Source organism: Drosophila busckii, chromosome 2R (assembly GCF_011750605.1).
Source record: "Drosophila busckii strain San Diego stock center, stock number 13000-0081.31 chromosome 2R, ASM1175060v1, whole genome shotgun sequence".
Taxonomy (NCBI): Eukaryota; Metazoa; Arthropoda; class Insecta; order Diptera; family Drosophilidae; genus Drosophila; species Drosophila busckii.
Window position 1 is genome coordinate 5522592 of NC_046605.1, and position 17010 is coordinate 5539601.

Here is a 17010-nt window from a genome sequence, read left to right on the forward strand (position 1 = left end):
GCAATCTTTTGGCCAAGCGAATGACAACCATATGCTGTGTGGCTTATGGGGGCATTATAAAGCACAAATCGACACTAAACTTTAACATGCCGATTAGCCTCATTCTAGCTGAAATTTATTTAACGCATACGCATTGTTGCAAGCAACATTGTTGCGCTTGTGGTCAGCTGCTAATTGGCAACAAAGATGTTACCAAAGTTTAAGCGCAGTTTGGCTGTTAACTTCAACTTGCGGCCAACTAAAAATTTGAGTTTATGCGCTCAATTTACAGTTCATAATGTTGCAGCTACTGTGGCTAGTTCTTGTGGCAGCAACTCATTTGCATAAATAGACTCGCCCTAGGCTCATTATAAAGCGTGCCGCACCTATACACAGTTACTCGCCATAGCAACAAGTGCATAATATTCAAACAAAATATGCAGCAATTGTTTGGCTGTAGGGGAATCTAAATTGGAGCTTTGCGTTGAACTTAGTCAGACGTGAACTTATTCAGACTGCAGATTGCCATGATCTGCAAATACAATTGAGAGCGGGAGCGGCTAAAATGCATTGCCCTTCACACAGCTGGGAAAGTAGTTGGAGGTTTTTTTTTATTTTTGGCGTGCTGTGTCCATGAATTTGAGTTGAAGTGAATGCTACGCCCACAGGTGTCATTATGCTTAGCGTTCAATGTTCCATGCACATTGGGGCAGAACGGGGGCCGTATCGAGGCAGAACCGTCGACTAACACACGCAGATCTATCTTCAACCCCATGGCTTAACACACCCATAAGCCACACACACACACACACAACCACACACAGAGAGACACACGCACATGCCATTGTCAACTTTAGTCTGCTTGGAGTTTCGTGTTTTACGCGCCCCGCCGCACTGATTAACATTTGAATTGAAATTCACATATTTAGAACTTTATGTTGAACAACTTTTTTTATTTTTTAGTTTTTATTGTAATTGTATTGTTATTATTATTTGTGTTGTTGTTGTCGTTGTTGTTGTCTCCACATCTAATTAATTCCTCTGACTGACCATTGTTGCCAGTTGAAGTTGCTGCTATTGGTTTGGCTTTGCTGCCCCCGCTAATGGTAATGGTAATGGGCTAATGTACTGTCCAATTGCAGCCACAGCCCAGCGACAGGCGCGTTGGTCTCGTTGGCTGCTGGCGCCCACAGCTCGTTCAGTTTGTCGCCAAATATTCTAACGATCGGTCGCAACGCGCTGACAACAAATATTCGAATATTAAACATAATTAAATATAGTTAAATTCTATAAATTGTGTACTAAGTGTGCTGTGCAATTTGTAAGCAATTACTGTGAATTAATTACAAATAAATATCCTGCAGTACATTATTGCTAAACGGTAATCATTCAAGTGCAAGACTAAATATCCTTAAAACTCTAAAATGACATCAATCAACGAAAAGATCCTTGAAGCTCTTATTATATTAAAATAATTTAAATTGAAAAGGAAACTCTAAATTAAATGATTTAAAATAACATAATATAACTCAAGTTTAAAAGGATATTTTAATATTATAGTGCTACAAATATAAAAAATGGTAAAGAGCATAAATCAGTAAATAAATCAAAATTATAAATGTGTTATGTGAAGTTTTTAGAATTATTTAAAAATTACTAAACAGCAGCATTTAAATTGAAATTAGTTAAAGCTCAGCTACCAACTTTTAGTCCACTGATACATCTGATTCATAGCTCCGTTTCTATTTAGAGAGTCGTGTTGAATTTCACCAGAAAAGTAATAAAAACTTTATGCAAAGTACAGCCAAACCCTTTGAGGTCAATGCGAGAGCGCTTAGTGAGTTTTTTCCTTTCTATTAAAATCGCTTGTCACTCGATTTGTATATTGTGCTTATTCTAAGCATAAATAGCTTTGCGCACAATAAGCCGGAAGCGGCCATCCGGAGTTTGTGTGGATCGATATGAGCCCCAACGTATGTGTAGAGAGCATTGTTGGCTCATGGTTTAATGATCCAAATTTACGTTACGCATTGTGCACATTATGGCGCATGGAAGCTGCTGAAGTTTGTATTTGTAGCTTTAAAATTTAGTACTACGATTTTGGTTTTCCATTTTCAATTGTTTGAGCCATAAATCGGCGGGGGTGGGGCTGAGTGAAATTTTGTCACTATTGAGGTCGCGCATTTCAGCCAAATTGATCATGATAAATGTTTATATTTTAATAGCTTGTTGTGAACACGCAACAACAACACCAACAACTGTAAAAAAACCACATTGCGCTGCTTATAATGTGGCGTTAGAATTCGAGCAGAGAGCGGCAAATAGTGTGACAAGATGGGAGCTTTAAACTTGTTGCTGCTCAGCAGCTTGCTCTTTGTGGCCAGCATAAATGGTAAGTAGTAAAAGTTGCAAGTAGCAAGTTTAAATTGCTCACCAGTTAATGTTGCAGCGCAAACGACTTGCAAGAATGGCCTGGGGCGCGTGCTATATGAGCGTCTGCCCAATCAACAGCTGCAGGGCTATGACGATGAAGTAGTCAGGGATACAGCGCCGCCATTTCGTGTGCTGGAAAAGTGCCAGGATCTGTGTCTGCGCGATCGCACTGGCGGCAACAATCTGGTGCGCACTTGCACCAGCTTTGACTTTCAGCCAGGCAGTCGCATCACCTCGTTCGGTGGCAACTCGGAGTACGAAGAGTCGCTGTGCTATTTGACCAATGAGCAGGCGGGACCCGAAGGCATTGGCAGTCTGATGCTGGTGCCCAATAGTGTGCACTTCAATGAGATTTGTCTGACATGTGAGTTGTGGGTGTTGACAGCGCTGCAAATTGCAGTTGTATACATTTTTTTTTCTTTCGTGGCATTGCAGCAAGTCGCCCGGAGCGTGAGTGTCCCAGTCGTCGCTATGTGTTTGAGCGACATCCGCGCAAGAAGCTCAAGCTGCCCATCAGCGATATCAAAGAGGTAAGCGGCAGGCAGCTCAAGTTTGAGTTTGAGCTTGAGCAAGTTTTTCACTTTGTTGCAGATAACGGCAGCAAATCGTTCGGATTGCGAGGACAAATGCCTGAACGAGTTTTCGTTTGTGTGTCGCTCCGCTAACTTTGATTCCACAATGCGTAGCTGCACGCTCAGCCGCTTTACACGCCGCACGCATCCGGAGCTGATGGAGGATGATCCCAACTCGGATTACCTGGAGAACACCTGCCTGAACGGTGAGCATTTGTTGTTTACTCAAGCACTCAATGGGGGTAGTCAACTAAATTATGCATTCGCAGCTGAGAGACGTTGCGATGGGCTGGCTGTGTTCGTTAAGGAGGAGAACAAACGGCTGGGCGGGCCGTTTGAAGTGGACATCTTCAACAACATGACGCTGGAGGAGTGCCAGACCATGTGTCTGCGTGCAGAGAAGTTAGTCCAAATTGTTATAGTTTATAGGCCCATTAAACTAATCACATGTACTTTACTCTCTTTTCAATTTGAATAGATACTTTTGCCGCTCGGTGGAGTTTGATGATCAAAGCAAACAGTGCATACTCTCGGAGGAGGACTCTATATCGCAGAAAGATGACATTAGCATTAGCTCCAGCCCCACACATCATTTTTACGATCTGGTGTGCCTCGATAATCGTAAGTGGCTACCACAAGTTAGCGCCTGTACGCAAGGCCTAAGTGCAACATTAAACGTTGCAGCAGCAATTGCAATCTCAAGCTGAGTAAGGGGCGGAGTCGAGTCGCAGGCGACATAACGATAGCTTGATTGCAGTCCCAAGCACGCCTTGGCACATTGACGTAGACGTAGACGTCTATGTTATGAGTCCATGGCAAGCTATTAAAAGACTATTGCTTGTTGTGGCTGCTGCTGCTTCTGCTGGTTGTTGGGCTAACTAAAGCTGTTGCTGTTTATTTTTCTTGTTCCCGTTGCAGAGCGCGCCAACGATTATCCAGATAACTCAGTTACCTCGCATCTTTTCTCCAGCGGCCGACGGCCAGATACAGCATTCCAGCGTTACCGCAATTCGCGTCTTGGCGGCGAGTTTCACTCTGAGATCACGGGACGTTCGCTCAGCGAATGCTTGGACGAGTGCCTACGCCAGACGAGCTTCCAATGCAGGTGCGTTGTCGTTGTCGTTCATGTTGCTGTTGCTGTTGCTATTGCTATTGCCGTTCCGTTGTCATATTTTCTTTATTCTTGTTTTTCTTGTTTCTGCCACTTTGCTGTCTGTTGCTGCTGCTGCTGCTTTGTTGCTGCAACCCACGTCGACGTTCGTTTGTGTCTACAAATTACAGATCTGCAGTTTATAGTGATCGCTTTCGTACTTGTCGCCTCAGTCGGTACAATCAAAAGGATGGCATGCGCATTATATATGATGCGGATTATGATTACTACGAGAACCTAATGTGTAAGTGGCCCCAGTACAGGCGTTAACTTGCAGCCTTAATCTTTCTTTGCTTCTGCTGCTGCTTATTTTGTAGTAAATGTTGTGGGCACTGGCGCCGATGGCGATGCTGGTCATGGTAACAACGATGGCAAGCGACCTGGCGATCAGTCAGGCAACAACTGGAGACAGCCTAACAAGCATGACGATCGCTATGGAACGGGATCCAGCAGCTCGGGCGGTGCTGGCAGCGCTGGTGTGGGCGGTCCAAGTTCAAGCATAGGCGGAGGCGGCTCCCGTCTGCCACCAGGCGAGGGCATAGATTATGGCCGACCATACGATCGTTATCCGGACAATGCAGCAAATGAATATGGTAAGTCAGCTGCATAATAAATGGCTAATTGGCTTTAATTGCTTTGCAATTTTCTATGCGCTGCTTAGCAGATCGTTATCCGTATGGCGGCTATGGCGAACGCGATAGAGATAGATATCCACCAGATCGTTATGGCGCTGGAGGCGGCGGCTCACGTTATCCTGCAGCAGATGGAATGGGACGACCCTACGATGGACGACCCTACGATCGTTATCCAGATGACTATGGTAAGTCTGCAGCACGCTTTGCTTAAAATAAAAATTAAACAATTAATGCCACCTAATGCTCTAACTGTATCCACTGACGCTACTGACAACTAATGCACTAACCTTAACAACGCCAGATCGCTATCCAATGGGTGTTAATGGGGACAGGGATCGCGACAGAGATCGCGATCGCGATCGTGAGCGCTATCCGGATCGTTATGCACCAGATCGTTATGGCGACAGGCGTTATCCGTTAAGAGAGCCGGAACGCGATCGCTTGCCTTATCGCCCGCTGCCTTATCCGGCCATCAATGATAATACGTTACCCAGCGATTTGCCGCACACGCGTCCCTTTCCCAGCGATGATGAAAGACCTTACGGCTATGGCGGCGGCGGCAGATACGGCGACAATCGCTACGACAGTCGTTATCCATCACGTTATGCGCCGGGCCGTGAGCCTGTGGGCGGCTATACGGGTCGCGATGCGCCGGATACAATATTTCCCGATAGACGCTATCGCCCCTCGTCTATGGATGGCCCACGTTATCCCTATGCGCCAGACTCACGCGCTCCACCCGGACGTTATGATGACATTGTGCACAGCGCACGTCGTCCCGAGCCGGAGTCGGCCAAGCGTTATCCGCCAGCACCGCTAGTGCCCACGGGCAGCGCCAGCAAGTACGCCTCAACGCCAAATCGCTTTCCGGTAGGTAATGATCGCTATCCGCTCGATATCTACAAGTACGGCAATCGTCCTGGCATTGGAGAGCCCGGCAGGCGTCCTGGTAAGTGTTACTAATCAAACTACCAAGCTAATAAAAGTAACAATTAAACTCTCACACTTAATAAACATATAGTCTGTTATTATATAGCTGATCGTTGAAATTGTAGCGCGTGGCTGTTGAGTAAATAAAGTTTTGATATAAAAATAAAAATATATAGACAATGAAGTATGAATGAATGTTTATATAGTTATGATGCTGTTATAATTATACTATAGTAAATGTATTTTTAAAAGCTTTGCTGTTGTAAGCTTGTAAACTAAATTACATGTAGTATAAATTTTCACAAAGCTCTAGCAGCTTTTACATTTAACGCTTGCATACTTATACGATCAGCTATATAAAGTTGGGTTTATGCGTCGATAGTTCTTGATTCTGATTTTCATTCAACAGCTTTAGATCGTCCACCGCCTTACTACGATTATGATTATGAGGAGCGCTTTGGCGATCGCTATGCACCTGGACCTTATGATCGCGAATATGATGGACCGCCAGCACGCAGACCTGCACCTGGAGCTGGCCCTTATGGCCGCTATGATACGCCTTTTAATCGTCCTTATGGTCCAGGCGGCGGCAATATTGGAAATGGCTTGGATGATCGTCCAATACCGCTGCCTGGCGTTGGCTTGGGTCCGGGGCATCCACCCACATCTTATGGCGCAGGTGGTCATGTTGCAGCTGGACCACCACGTCCGCCCATCACACGCTGCGAGGAGAGCGACAATTTCAAGCAGATTGCAGCCAGACACAAGATGCGGCGTCACTTCGTGCGACGCGCGCTAATCGTGCCCAGCCTGATACAATGCGAACGCGAATGCATCGAGAGTCGCGACTTTGTGTGTCGCAGCTTCAACTACAGGTGGGGGATTGGTGCCGAGTGCTTGTTAGATTTGCAGATAAGTTGTGGCTAAAATGAATTTTCAATTTACAGAGACAGCGCCGCCGGCTATGAGGATCGCGACAGAGATCGCGAGTCGCCCAACTGTGAGCTTAGCGACAGAGACTCGCGCGAACTGGATATACACGATCCAGGCTCATTCGATGCCTCCAACTATGACTTCTATGAGCGCAGCATTGGACGCAGCGGCGACGGCGAGTGCATGGATGGTAACCAAAGACAAATACAACAAACTAATTGCTAGCTAACTGGCCAACACGCCAACTCTTTCGCCAACAGTCACACAAACCTGCAACGAGGAGGGCATGGAGTTCACCATACGCACGCCCGAGGGCTTCTTGGGACGCATTTATACATACGGCTTCTACGATCGCTGCTTCTTCCGTGGCAACGGCGGCACTGTTAACGTGCTGCGCATTAGTGGACCCCAAGGCTATCCCGACTGTGGCACACAGCGCGTAAGTTTTACAACGTGCTGCAGACACACAGACAGACAGACCGACTAGTTGCTGTCGTCAAATTAATCACGCGCTTAAATCTTATCTCGCTTGCAGTACGGCGACACGCTGACTAATATAGTAGTCGTGCAATTTTCGGACAATGTACAAACAAGTCGCGATAAGCGCTACAATCTCACCTGCATCTTTCGCGGCCCCGGCGAGGCAGTCGTCAGCTCTGGCTACATTGGCGCGGGGTAAGTCTCATGCGCTAATGAATCAGCGCTTGAATTAACACGTGCTCTGCTCTTACAGCTCGGGCAGTCCCATACCCATAGAGTATCTGCCAGCGGAGAATACGCTGAGCTCGAAGGTGCGTCTGAGCATTTTGTATCAAGGTCGACCCACCACTACCATTGCTGTGGGTGATCCGCTCACCTTCCGCCTGGAGGCGCAGGACGGCTACAATCATGTAACAGACATCTTTGCCACCAATGTGGTGGCCCGAGATCCTTACTCTGGACGCAGCATACAGCTTATAGATCGCTTTGGCTGTCCCGTTGATCCGTATGTGTTCCCAGAGCTGGACAAGCTACGTGATGGCGATACGCTGGAAGCACGCTTCAATGCCTTCAAGATACCCGAGTCAAACTTTTTGGTATTCGAGGCAACAGTGCGCTCCTGCAGAGAAGGCTGCCAACCAGCCTATTGCCCAGGCCCAGCAGGACGTCAGGAGCCCTCCTTTGGACGCAAGCGACGCTCGCTAAACATAACAGCGCAGCCAGAGGCACAGGCATTGGCAGGCATAACGCAGCTGGATGCGGACAAAGTGGAGCTGGAGCAGGTTACAGTGGTTAACAGCACTACAGTAAGCGCTACACTGGGCGCTGTGAATGCTACGCAGCCAGGCGACAAGTCCAAGGAGGTAGAGGAGCCGGAGCAAGTACGCGAAATGATTGAGGTAAGCTGCCAGCACTAGATCCAATGTACTCGCTATAGCGAACTTTTGCAGGTTTTCGAGACACGCGAAGAAATCGAAAAGGAATCGTATCCACGCAAGCTGGTGGCACCTGTGGAAACAGTCTGCATGACGCCCTCGGAATACCATGGCCTAATCACAGCCATCATCTTGCTGATGATTCTGCTGTTTAGCATAACGCTAGTGGCTGGCCTGGGTTACAGGTGAGCTAGAGTGACAGTTGTATGCCCCAAGGATTGATTGACATGCACTTTATTTTACATACAGACGCTATTGGAAGTCCATGTCGAAGAATCGCCTGGTAGATCGCAACTCGCCCATACACTCGCTGGGGCATTCACACTCCTCAAGCATACGCACTCATGAGCGTTTCACCGAAATTGGACACATGCCCACGCGTGCCACAAGCGTGGCAGACAGCAACGGCAATCAGAGCACTGCCAATCGTGCTACGCATGCGTTCCGCAACAACATGTCCATGTTTGGCGGCTCATTGCACAAGACTTTTGCCACGGGGTAAGTAAATTTTTCATAGTCAACAGCAGCAGCAGCAGCAGCAACTAACTAACTCTTTCTATCGCTCTCGCTTGGCAGCAATTTGGCTCGCATGTGCCAGCTGCCGGTTATAAATCCGATGCGCAGCGGCGCCAACAGCAGCGGCACCGGTCCTCATCAGTTCGAAGATCCCAGCGAGCCCATCTACACCGATCCCTCGCTCTTTGAGCGCTCCAGGTGTGTATAATATTATCAATTTTATAGACTGTCTTACACATTTTATAATTTAATCTCCAGGCTGCCTCAAGTCAATGCAATCAAACGCCATTGTAAATATTACTTTGCTTTGCTTTAATTTTTATTAACCATAAACAAGCGCATTAACAGTTGTTCTAAAGCGGGTTGCACATGCAAAGCTGCATCTTGTTGCATCTCCCATCACGTCCGCCCTGCTGTTGGCAAAGAACTGTGCACATATCGCCTGGCAGCTGGCACACGCCTTTGAATGTCAGCGACTGGTCGCCAACTAAGCCACAATAAAACAGTTAACAACCGTTGTTTAAGCTTTAATACTTAATACTCACTTGCGTAGACGCAAGCCAAGCAGCTTAGAATTGTAAAAATTAAAATCAAACTCAAGTGCTTCATGTTGTATGCTAATCTCAACGTTCGCTTTGCTACTAAATCGCAGCTCAGCTTAGCACTGACAGTTCTCTGACTGATGATAAGTCTTATCAACAACACAAACGGCACAGCTAACACATGTACTTACATTAGATTTGACGCATTTGATTTAATTTTCGTTTCAATTCCTCTTCCCCACACAGATCACTGCGAAGTCTAACCATGGTGGCCGAGTCGGAAGATAATCAAGAGGTTTAAAAATCCAAAGAGCACACACAAGAAATTTGCTCGTCTTCTTGTGATTAGTTGTAAATAAGCCACCGGACAAGACACATCGGAACACTCAAAGATAAACCAAAAACCACAAAAACAGCAAAACAATAATGAATGCTTATTTATACATCTACTTACATTTATATATTATACGCTAGTTGAAATGCGTTGCGAACCTCATTGGTTCCATTAAATAGCCTAAGCTCTGCACCTGCTTCAATGTTTCGAAGCTCAATATCTACAGATATACTCTGCACTTAGCTCTAAGAGTTGCAACCAAATCTAAAGCTTACATTTTACTAATATTAACAAACAAAATATGCAAATAATCAATTATCATTATATAGCAAACCAACCTAAGAAAATCAATTGCAATTAAAACATAAACTTCTACAAATCTGGTGTGTAAATTATTTATATTTTATCCCAATAATAGCATTTAACTAAATTGGTTTTGAATTTAAGGCTAACATGGTAAGTAGGTAAGTATTAATTTGGTTTCGTTGAGTTACTTTTGTAAGCTTGAAATTAAAACAAAATTAAGTAGGCAGCAACATCATCCGATTCTTGAATGTTGTATGCTAGATAGATAGATTTTGGATCAAAGGTTATTAGCCTTTGCAATGCAATAATTATTGCCGGACAATATAGCATAATTTTATTGTTGCTATGTTTTTAATTAAGAATTTAATAATCATTCTTGGAACATTTTTTTAGTTGTTGCCCCAAAACGACGAACGTGCTAAATGACGTATAAGCAAATATTATTATTATTATTTTATGAAGTGAAATTCTTGTCTGGTCTAGTCTAAAAAAACCGTCTGTTGTTATTACTCACACTTGTTACTTGTATTATTATCATAGATAAAAATCTGATTTATTGTACTTATATAATTAAATATACTTGCATTTGATTTGCGATTTTTATTTTACTAGCTTATTGAAAGTGAAAAGCTGAAAGTAGCTAACAGATTTGAAATTAATCCCGGTTAAGATTATCCAACAAGCTTAAGCTCAGCTGAGTAGATAAGGTTTCATCCGGCTAATCACATGTTCTACAATGTAACACGTTTTTTAAAGTTCTGCAGAGTTACAACAAAGTCGCTTGATAAGTGAAGCAGCAGCTAATAAAAAGAAAAATAAACATCAATTAGGCAGCATGTTAAATAAACACGAACTAAGCAGGATTTCTATTTCATTCAGTATTATTTCATGCTAAACGTGACTGTAGGCAACATTGATAGAAGGCTTATGTAAAGACCCTCAGTACTTGCTACTTACATGCATATAATTTAGTCGTAGGTCGAAATATTCGTGCCGCTTTAGCCAAAAATAATGCAAACGTGTACAAGCTGAAAAATATTTCAATGCGTAATGCTCTACGTGTAAATAGCAACAACTAATTAAAACAAACTCTCGACAAGATTGTCAACGAAACTTATGTGAATGGTGCAAAGTTCAGGCCAAACATAGATCGGCTTAGATCAGCACAGCTGCTCCAGTTATGCCAAAGGCATGCGAGCAATGTATGCCGATTAAACTGAAGTGGCATGAAGACATTCTGCTTAATCATTGGCAATATTACAGTTCCGGTATCAGTGGACACATGGGCCATCGATCACGTCTTTGGTGGCAAGATTTGCAACAAAAATTACTCATGCCGCGACACAAAACGAAAGCGTCAACAAATTGACAGCAACGGAAGCTTCTGGCCCAAGTGGAGCCCGCTGCTGCTGCTCTCTATGCCCATCTCGCTCGGCACACACATGCTGAAGCTGCAGCGTTCTGTGCTGAGCGTTTTCTTCCGGTACGGAGCGCACGTGAAAAGCAAACTTTATTTGTTTTTGCCGTGCGCTGCTTTTGACGGCAGCGACGTCGGCGGCGTCGCGCGCTTAAATATTTCTTGTACTTATATCACGCATCGCTTGAATTGGCATTTAAGTTATGCAACATTCTTGGACGCCAATGCATCGTGGCAATTAGCATTTAAGCGCGTTGACTAAAGCTACAGACCCAGAAACGAGCAAAGAGCGAACGCAAACGCAGCAAAGGATATTTAGCCAAAGGATACTCGTGTGTGTGCTTAAATCAATGTGCGCTTAAAGCGAACAACTCAAGTGTCAAGTGTTTGTGTGTGCAACAAAAAATTCTGTGTTTCAAAAGTGCATTAAACAAGTGAACAGCCATGACGCACTGCATCTGGCTGCTGTCCATGCTGGCGTTGGTTAACGCACGCTCGCTACAAGGTCCAAGAGCATATGCTCATGCTTACGCGCATCAGCCCTTGCCCTACTATGGACATCCCTATGGCTATCCAGCGCCAGCACCTTACGGTTTTGCCTACCAGCCACGCCCCTTTGTCTACAATCCACCTGGCACCTACTTCGATAGCGCCTACGGCGTGCGCAAGCCGCTGCCCGGCGGTGGCAATCCAGTAGCTGTGGATTATGTAGGTTTATTTTAGTTTGACTGCTGCTGACAGCAACTAACTTTACTATTTTTGTTTGCTTAGAACAATCGCTGCTCTCGCAACTATGTGGGCATCAAGCCGCATCCGGATCAACAGCAGTACTACTATGTCTGTCGTCCCAACTGTGTCATCTTTAGCAAATGCCCCAATCAGGAGGTAAGCATAGAGTTTAATATTAGCATTATAGTCAGTTATATGTGCTGTCTTTATTCTAGCAATTCAACTCAAGCAGTGGCCACTGTATGCAGCGTGTCTATCCCAACCATCAGCTCGCTTGCAACAAGCCAGGACGCTTTCCATATCCTTATGACTGCAAAGTGTACTACAGATGCGATGAGCAACGTAACCTGCACATCTATCGCTGCTCGCCCCGACATATCTTCAATCCACAAACACAAACATGCATACCTGGCGATGATTGCCCCGCCACTGAAATCTCCAACGGCGGCAGCTACATACCCGAAAATTGTGAGCTCAAATTCCCCGAATGCACCAAGGAAGGCAACTTCAGATCGCCTACAGACTGTGGTCTATACTATACCTGCAAGCTGCAGCCAAGTGGCAACTACTTGCAAACGCGCTTCAAGTAAGTTAGCTCTTGTTAAGCTTAACTAAACAATTGCTTAACAATTATTTGTTTTTATTTATAGATGCCCGCCTAATGAGAGCTATGATCTGAAACAAAACAAATGTCAGCCTATGCACAATGTCGACTGTCGTGCCTACTTGCAACTTTCTGACCTTCCCTATGCGCCCATGACTCCTTTCTATCCCTATCCGCCACAGCATGGCAATCCAGAGATTGGCTTTGACGGCGACTACGATGCCGTGCCAGAAGAGCAAGAACAAGAGCAACAACTGCAGCCAGCAGCAGCCAAATCGAACATAGAGATACGACCAAACATTGTTATTCTGCCAACAACAACACCGACAACAACAACCTCAACTACGACAGTCAAATATCCTGCTTATCCCTCATATCCTTCGTATCCCTATTACCCATACGGCAGCTACGATACACCTAAATCTGAAAGCCAGATAAAACCAGATGCCACTATAAGCTCTAGAGTTATTCCCGAAGCACAAGTTCAGATTGTTATTATACCGACAACAGCCAAGCCAGAGCAGACCACCAAAAAATACACTTATCCTGCATACACTTATCCTGCATACACGTATCCTGCATACACAACTAAGCCTACTACAACAACTAAAGCTACTACAACAACTAAACCTACAACAACAACCAAGGTGACAACGCCTACCACAACAACAACTCCAGCGGCCAGAGAATTGATTCAGACCAAATCAATGCTTATTCCACCACCTGTTGCTGTACAAAGCTTCTCAGCAAAAAGCAGAATTGTTATACTACCAACTACAACGACTACCACTGGCACAACGACAACAGCAAGACCAACAACTCCTACAACAACATCGAGACCAACAACTCCTACAACAACAGCGAGACCAACAACTCCTACAACAACAGCAAGACCAACAACTCCAACTTCAACAGCTAGACCAACAACTCCTACAACAACAGCAAGACCAACAACTCCTACAACTACAGTAAGACCAACAACTCCAACAACAACAGCTAGACCAACAACTCCTACAACAACAGCAAGACCAACAACTCCAACAACAACAGTTAGACCAACAACTCCTACAACGACAGCAAGACCAACAACAACAGCTAGACCAACAACTCCTACAACTACAGCAAGACCAACAACTCCTACAACAACAGCTAGACCAACAACTCCTACAACTACAGCAAGACTAACAACTCCAACAACAACATCTAGACCAACAACTCCTACAACAACTGCACCAACACTCTACAAGACAGTAAACTACAATCCATACAACAACAGCTAACAACCGCCTACAAAACACAAGACAACAACACCTACAACACAGCTAGACCCACAACCTACAACAACAGAGCCAACAACCTCCAACAACAACAGCTAGACAACAACTCCTACAACAACAGCTAGACAACAACCAACAACCAACAGCTAGACAACACTCCTACACAACAGCTTACCAAGCAACTCTACCACAAACAGCAAGACAACAACTCCTACATATCAACAGCTAGACCACCCTCTACAACACAGTCTAGGCGGTCAGAGTTGGAGGGATTGATTCTGTAGTAGGGCCAAGGGGATAAACGCGCCGGGGGCGCACTTCAATGTTAGCTGGAACCAGAACTAACGACAAACAACAACAGCCTAGACAAACCCAACTCCTACAAGAACAGCTCACCTAACACTCTACGGACACAGCAAGACCACAAGAAAAAACCTACAACCAACATAAGGAACCACAACTCACCTATCAACAACAGCGTAACACAAAACAAATCTCTATATATCGACGAACTCCAAAACAAGGAAACCACGAACATGCTACAACAGCTAGAACCAACAACTCCTACATACGACAGCAACACTATCTACTCCTACAACAGAGCGACAAAGACCAACAAGCGACAACAAGAGGAACATACTCCAACACACCATATCGCGAGAGATACTAATCCTAGCAACAAGAGCACACAACTCCTACCTTTCAGGACAAGCACACACGAGCCAGTATCGCACAAGCCCACTTCCGACCACAGCAAGACCAACAACCCTAGCGAACAAGAGTGCGACATCTCTTTAAAACCATCATAACAGGATCCTAGACAGAGAGACCAACACCCTCGACCAACAGTTTGAGAGACTCCACAACAATATTAACGAACGATCGTAGTAACCTCCAGCTACCCCGAAAATGTCCAAGGAACGGACAACTCCTACCCAAAGCAGAAACGACTCGATCGCGCGGGGCTAGCCCAAGCACACATGCTAGGTAGTCGTTTAGAATATTTTGTTTATCACACACAAATATCTATACCATAAGAACAGATCAAGACTATTGCCACACACAAACATCACTACCTTGATCAGATTCAAGACAGCATTGCGATTCAACGAGAGAGAGCAGCACCCTACCACACAACCCACAGCAAACACAGAACAGGAAACGTCAATTTCCAAAACACAACAAATGATGTACAAAATAGATTTCCTAGAGACGCAAGTAAGTTCCCTCAAGCACAAAGTTTAACAAGGAAGAGAGAGGAGGACCAAGCGAATATATACGAATGTCTAGACTATGCGCAGCAAACATGATAAGCTACCAAAAAATTCACATGACATAAACACCTGCACGCACAGAGCGCAGGAGGATCCAAAATTATCCAATTGCTGTCACCTGGCCCAAATAACACATTTTTGGCACATCCGAGAGCGTAACTGCCGAGTCCTTGCGCTTGTCCATCAAGCAATTGGCATCGAATCACAAGCGTTCCATTGCAGCATTGCCCAAGCTTCAAAGCACTACAGCTGTACCAGAGTCTGAGTATGACGACAGCGAGTATGATGATCACAACGAAGTGATTGTTACTAAAAATTTGAAAAATGAAACGCTGCCACTGACAAGAGCAGCAACTACTAAAGCACCCACAACATCAACAACAGCAGCATTAAAAATTGCACCCACGAATGCCGCAAAAGCTGCTGAAGCCACAACAAAGGCAATGCCGCCAAAGGCTGTAGATAAGGATATGCTAGAGACAAGCTCAAGCGTGCCCGTGCCTGCCATAGTCAATGCCACAACTGCATTGAATGCCAAGACGAATGCAACAGGCGATGCGGACTACTCTGACAACTATGTGGATTCTGATGAGCCGATTGCAGATAATGAAGTTGTTAATACAACGAAAAATTTGACTGTGCAAAAGAGTTTGTTAATAAGTCTGCTTAAGCAAAAGTTAACCCCAACAGATGTGACCCAACTGATTGCAGCAGCAACTAGCACTACATCCACGCCTGCCCCCAGCAGCAGCAGCACAAGCAGAAGTGTAGCATCAACAACCAAGAGTGCAGCAACAACAACAAGCAAAAGCAACCACAATTCAGAATACTATGATGATGAAGAAGGCGATTACGATTATGCTAATGATGCGGAAGGCAGCGGCACAGAAGCTGCAATTAATCAGGATGCAGACAAGCCGCCACGCAGCACCAATGGCGCAACTGCCAAACGACACTCCATTCATCCAACACTTGACCTTGCAGCACAGAAGCCAAGCAATTTGGCTATGAAAATAAGCAGCTTTGTGTCCAACAGCAATAGGTTAACGAACGAGGTCAAGCAGCCTGCAGTAGCTGATAGAGTTTTACTTAAAGCAGCACAGCACGCAATTGTTAGTCCCAGAGTTGCTGAGGTCGCAACTGTGGTCAGCAATCGAGCGTTGCATAAATCAAACAGCAGGGCAATCAGCTCTGAAGCTACCACAACAAAAATACGCACAACTCAAACAAATATTCAGCCCACAACACCGCCAACAGCAACAACCACAACAACAACAAAAACAACAGCAGCAACAATGCAAACCACAACACAGTCAAGTGCCGCAGCAGCAGCCACACACCAAGAGATCCTCACGGTGAACAAAAAGCCGTGGCTGCTGCAGGCGCAAAATCAAACATTACACTTAACACCCATAGTAACGTCCAGTAGCCCAGTGATTAATGCAAATCGTTCGTTATTAGCATACAACAGCACGGAATATGCCACAGAGAAGGTGCCCGAGCTTATACTCAATGTGTATGAGCCCATTGATGTAAAGGTTGTCTTCTGTCCCAGAAACTGCGATGAAGATCACGATCATCAATATGGTAAGTTCGCAAATTGTTACTCAGATTATTACAGTGTATAACATAATGCATATTATTTACAGACCCAGATGATAGTAATAAGTACAATTGCTCCAACTACTCGGGCAACTGCAAAAGACCCAAAGCTCATCATGCCGTCGATGTATCGTTCAAGCCTGTGAAGCTAAGCGACACTGCTGGCTTCCAGATGATAGCATAGACATGATTTGAGGCATCCCGAATGGCTATACAACATTAACTATACATAAGTTCGACACTATACATAATTATATAAAACTTTTGTCATATGCACAATCTGTATTGAATAAACAATTTTAAATAAAAATACAAATCTTTTACTTTACTTAAATATGCATAAATGTGTATACTAAGTATAC

The 17010-nt window shown here is 44.8% G+C and overlaps 3 protein-coding genes across 3 annotated transcripts; 2 read left to right on the forward strand and 1 right to left on the reverse strand.

Annotated features, from left to right (window-relative positions):
• Window positions 1-1940: 1940 nt before the first annotated feature.
• On the forward strand, window positions 1941-9547 carry LOC108594759. The gene is made up of 21 exons (XM_017979898.1): window positions 1941-1952; window positions 2386-2776; window positions 2848-2942; window positions 3004-3190; window positions 3254-3386; window positions 3463-3605; window positions 3903-4089; window positions 4266-4378; window positions 4452-4727; window positions 4799-4954; window positions 5071-5718; window positions 6109-6574; window positions 6647-6822; window positions 6893-7071; window positions 7168-7307; window positions 7366-8011; window positions 8063-8232; window positions 8297-8545; window positions 8624-8761; window positions 8822-8853; window positions 9352-9547. The coding sequence occupies exons 1-21, from the start codon at window positions 1941-1943 to the stop codon at window positions 9366-9368; spliced, it is 4554 nt and encodes a 1517-aa protein (XP_017835387.1). The 3' UTR covers window positions 9369-9547.
• LOC108597577 lies at window positions 8870-9215 on the reverse strand. Its single transcript, XM_017984190.2, has 2 exons — window positions 9109-9215; window positions 8870-9050 (listed from the first exon to the last, which is right to left on the reverse strand). Exons 1-2 carry the CDS (start codon window positions 9170-9172, stop codon window positions 8917-8919), a joined length of 198 nt encoding a protein of 65 aa, XP_017839679.1. The 5' UTR covers window positions 9173-9215; the 3' UTR covers window positions 8870-8916.
• Window positions 9548-11606: 2059 nt separating the features above from the next.
• Window positions 11607-16832, forward strand: LOC108594760. The gene is made up of 7 exons (XM_033293292.1): window positions 11607-11870; window positions 11934-12047; window positions 12107-12477; window positions 12542-12977; window positions 13668-13745; window positions 16360-16633; window positions 16696-16832. Exons 1-7 carry the CDS (start codon window positions 11607-11609, stop codon window positions 16830-16832), a joined length of 1674 nt encoding a protein of 557 aa, XP_033149183.1.
• Window positions 16833-17010: the final 178 nt, after the last annotated feature.

What these genes read in the sequence shown, in the direction of transcription:
- LOC108594759 (XM_017979898.1), top strand. An exon ending in TCGTTATCCAGATGACTATG is followed by an intron (nt 4,955 to 5,070) that starts GTAAGTCTGCAG and finishes TAACAACGCCAG; the next exon opens with ATCGCTATCCAATGGGTGTT. An exon ending in AGAGCCCGGCAGGCGTCCTG is followed by an intron (nt 5,719 to 6,108) that starts GTAAGTGTTACT and finishes TTCATTCAACAG; the next exon opens with CTTTAGATCGTCCACCGCCT.
- LOC108597577 (XM_017984190.2), bottom strand. Translation starts at nt 9,172, where the DNA reads ATGAAGCACTTGAGTTTGATTTTAATTTTTACAATTCTAAGCTGCTTG. An exon ending in CTTGGCTTGCGTCTACGCAA is followed by an intron (nt 9,051 to 9,108) that starts GTGAGTATTAAG and finishes ATTGTGGCTTAG; the next exon opens with TTGGCGACCAGTCGCTGACA.
- LOC108594760 (XM_033293292.1), top strand. Translation starts at nt 11,607, where the DNA reads ATGACGCACTGCATCTGGCTGCTGTCCATGCTGGCGTTGGTTAACGCA. An exon ending in GAGTTATTCCCGAAGCACAA is followed by an intron (nt 12,978 to 13,667) that starts GTTCAGATTGTT and finishes ACTCCTACAACT; the next exon opens with ACAGCAAGACTAACAACTCC. An exon ending in CACCAACACTCTACAAGACA is followed by an intron (nt 13,746 to 16,359) that starts GTAAACTACAAT and finishes ACCACAACACAG; the next exon opens with TCAAGTGCCGCAGCAGCAGC.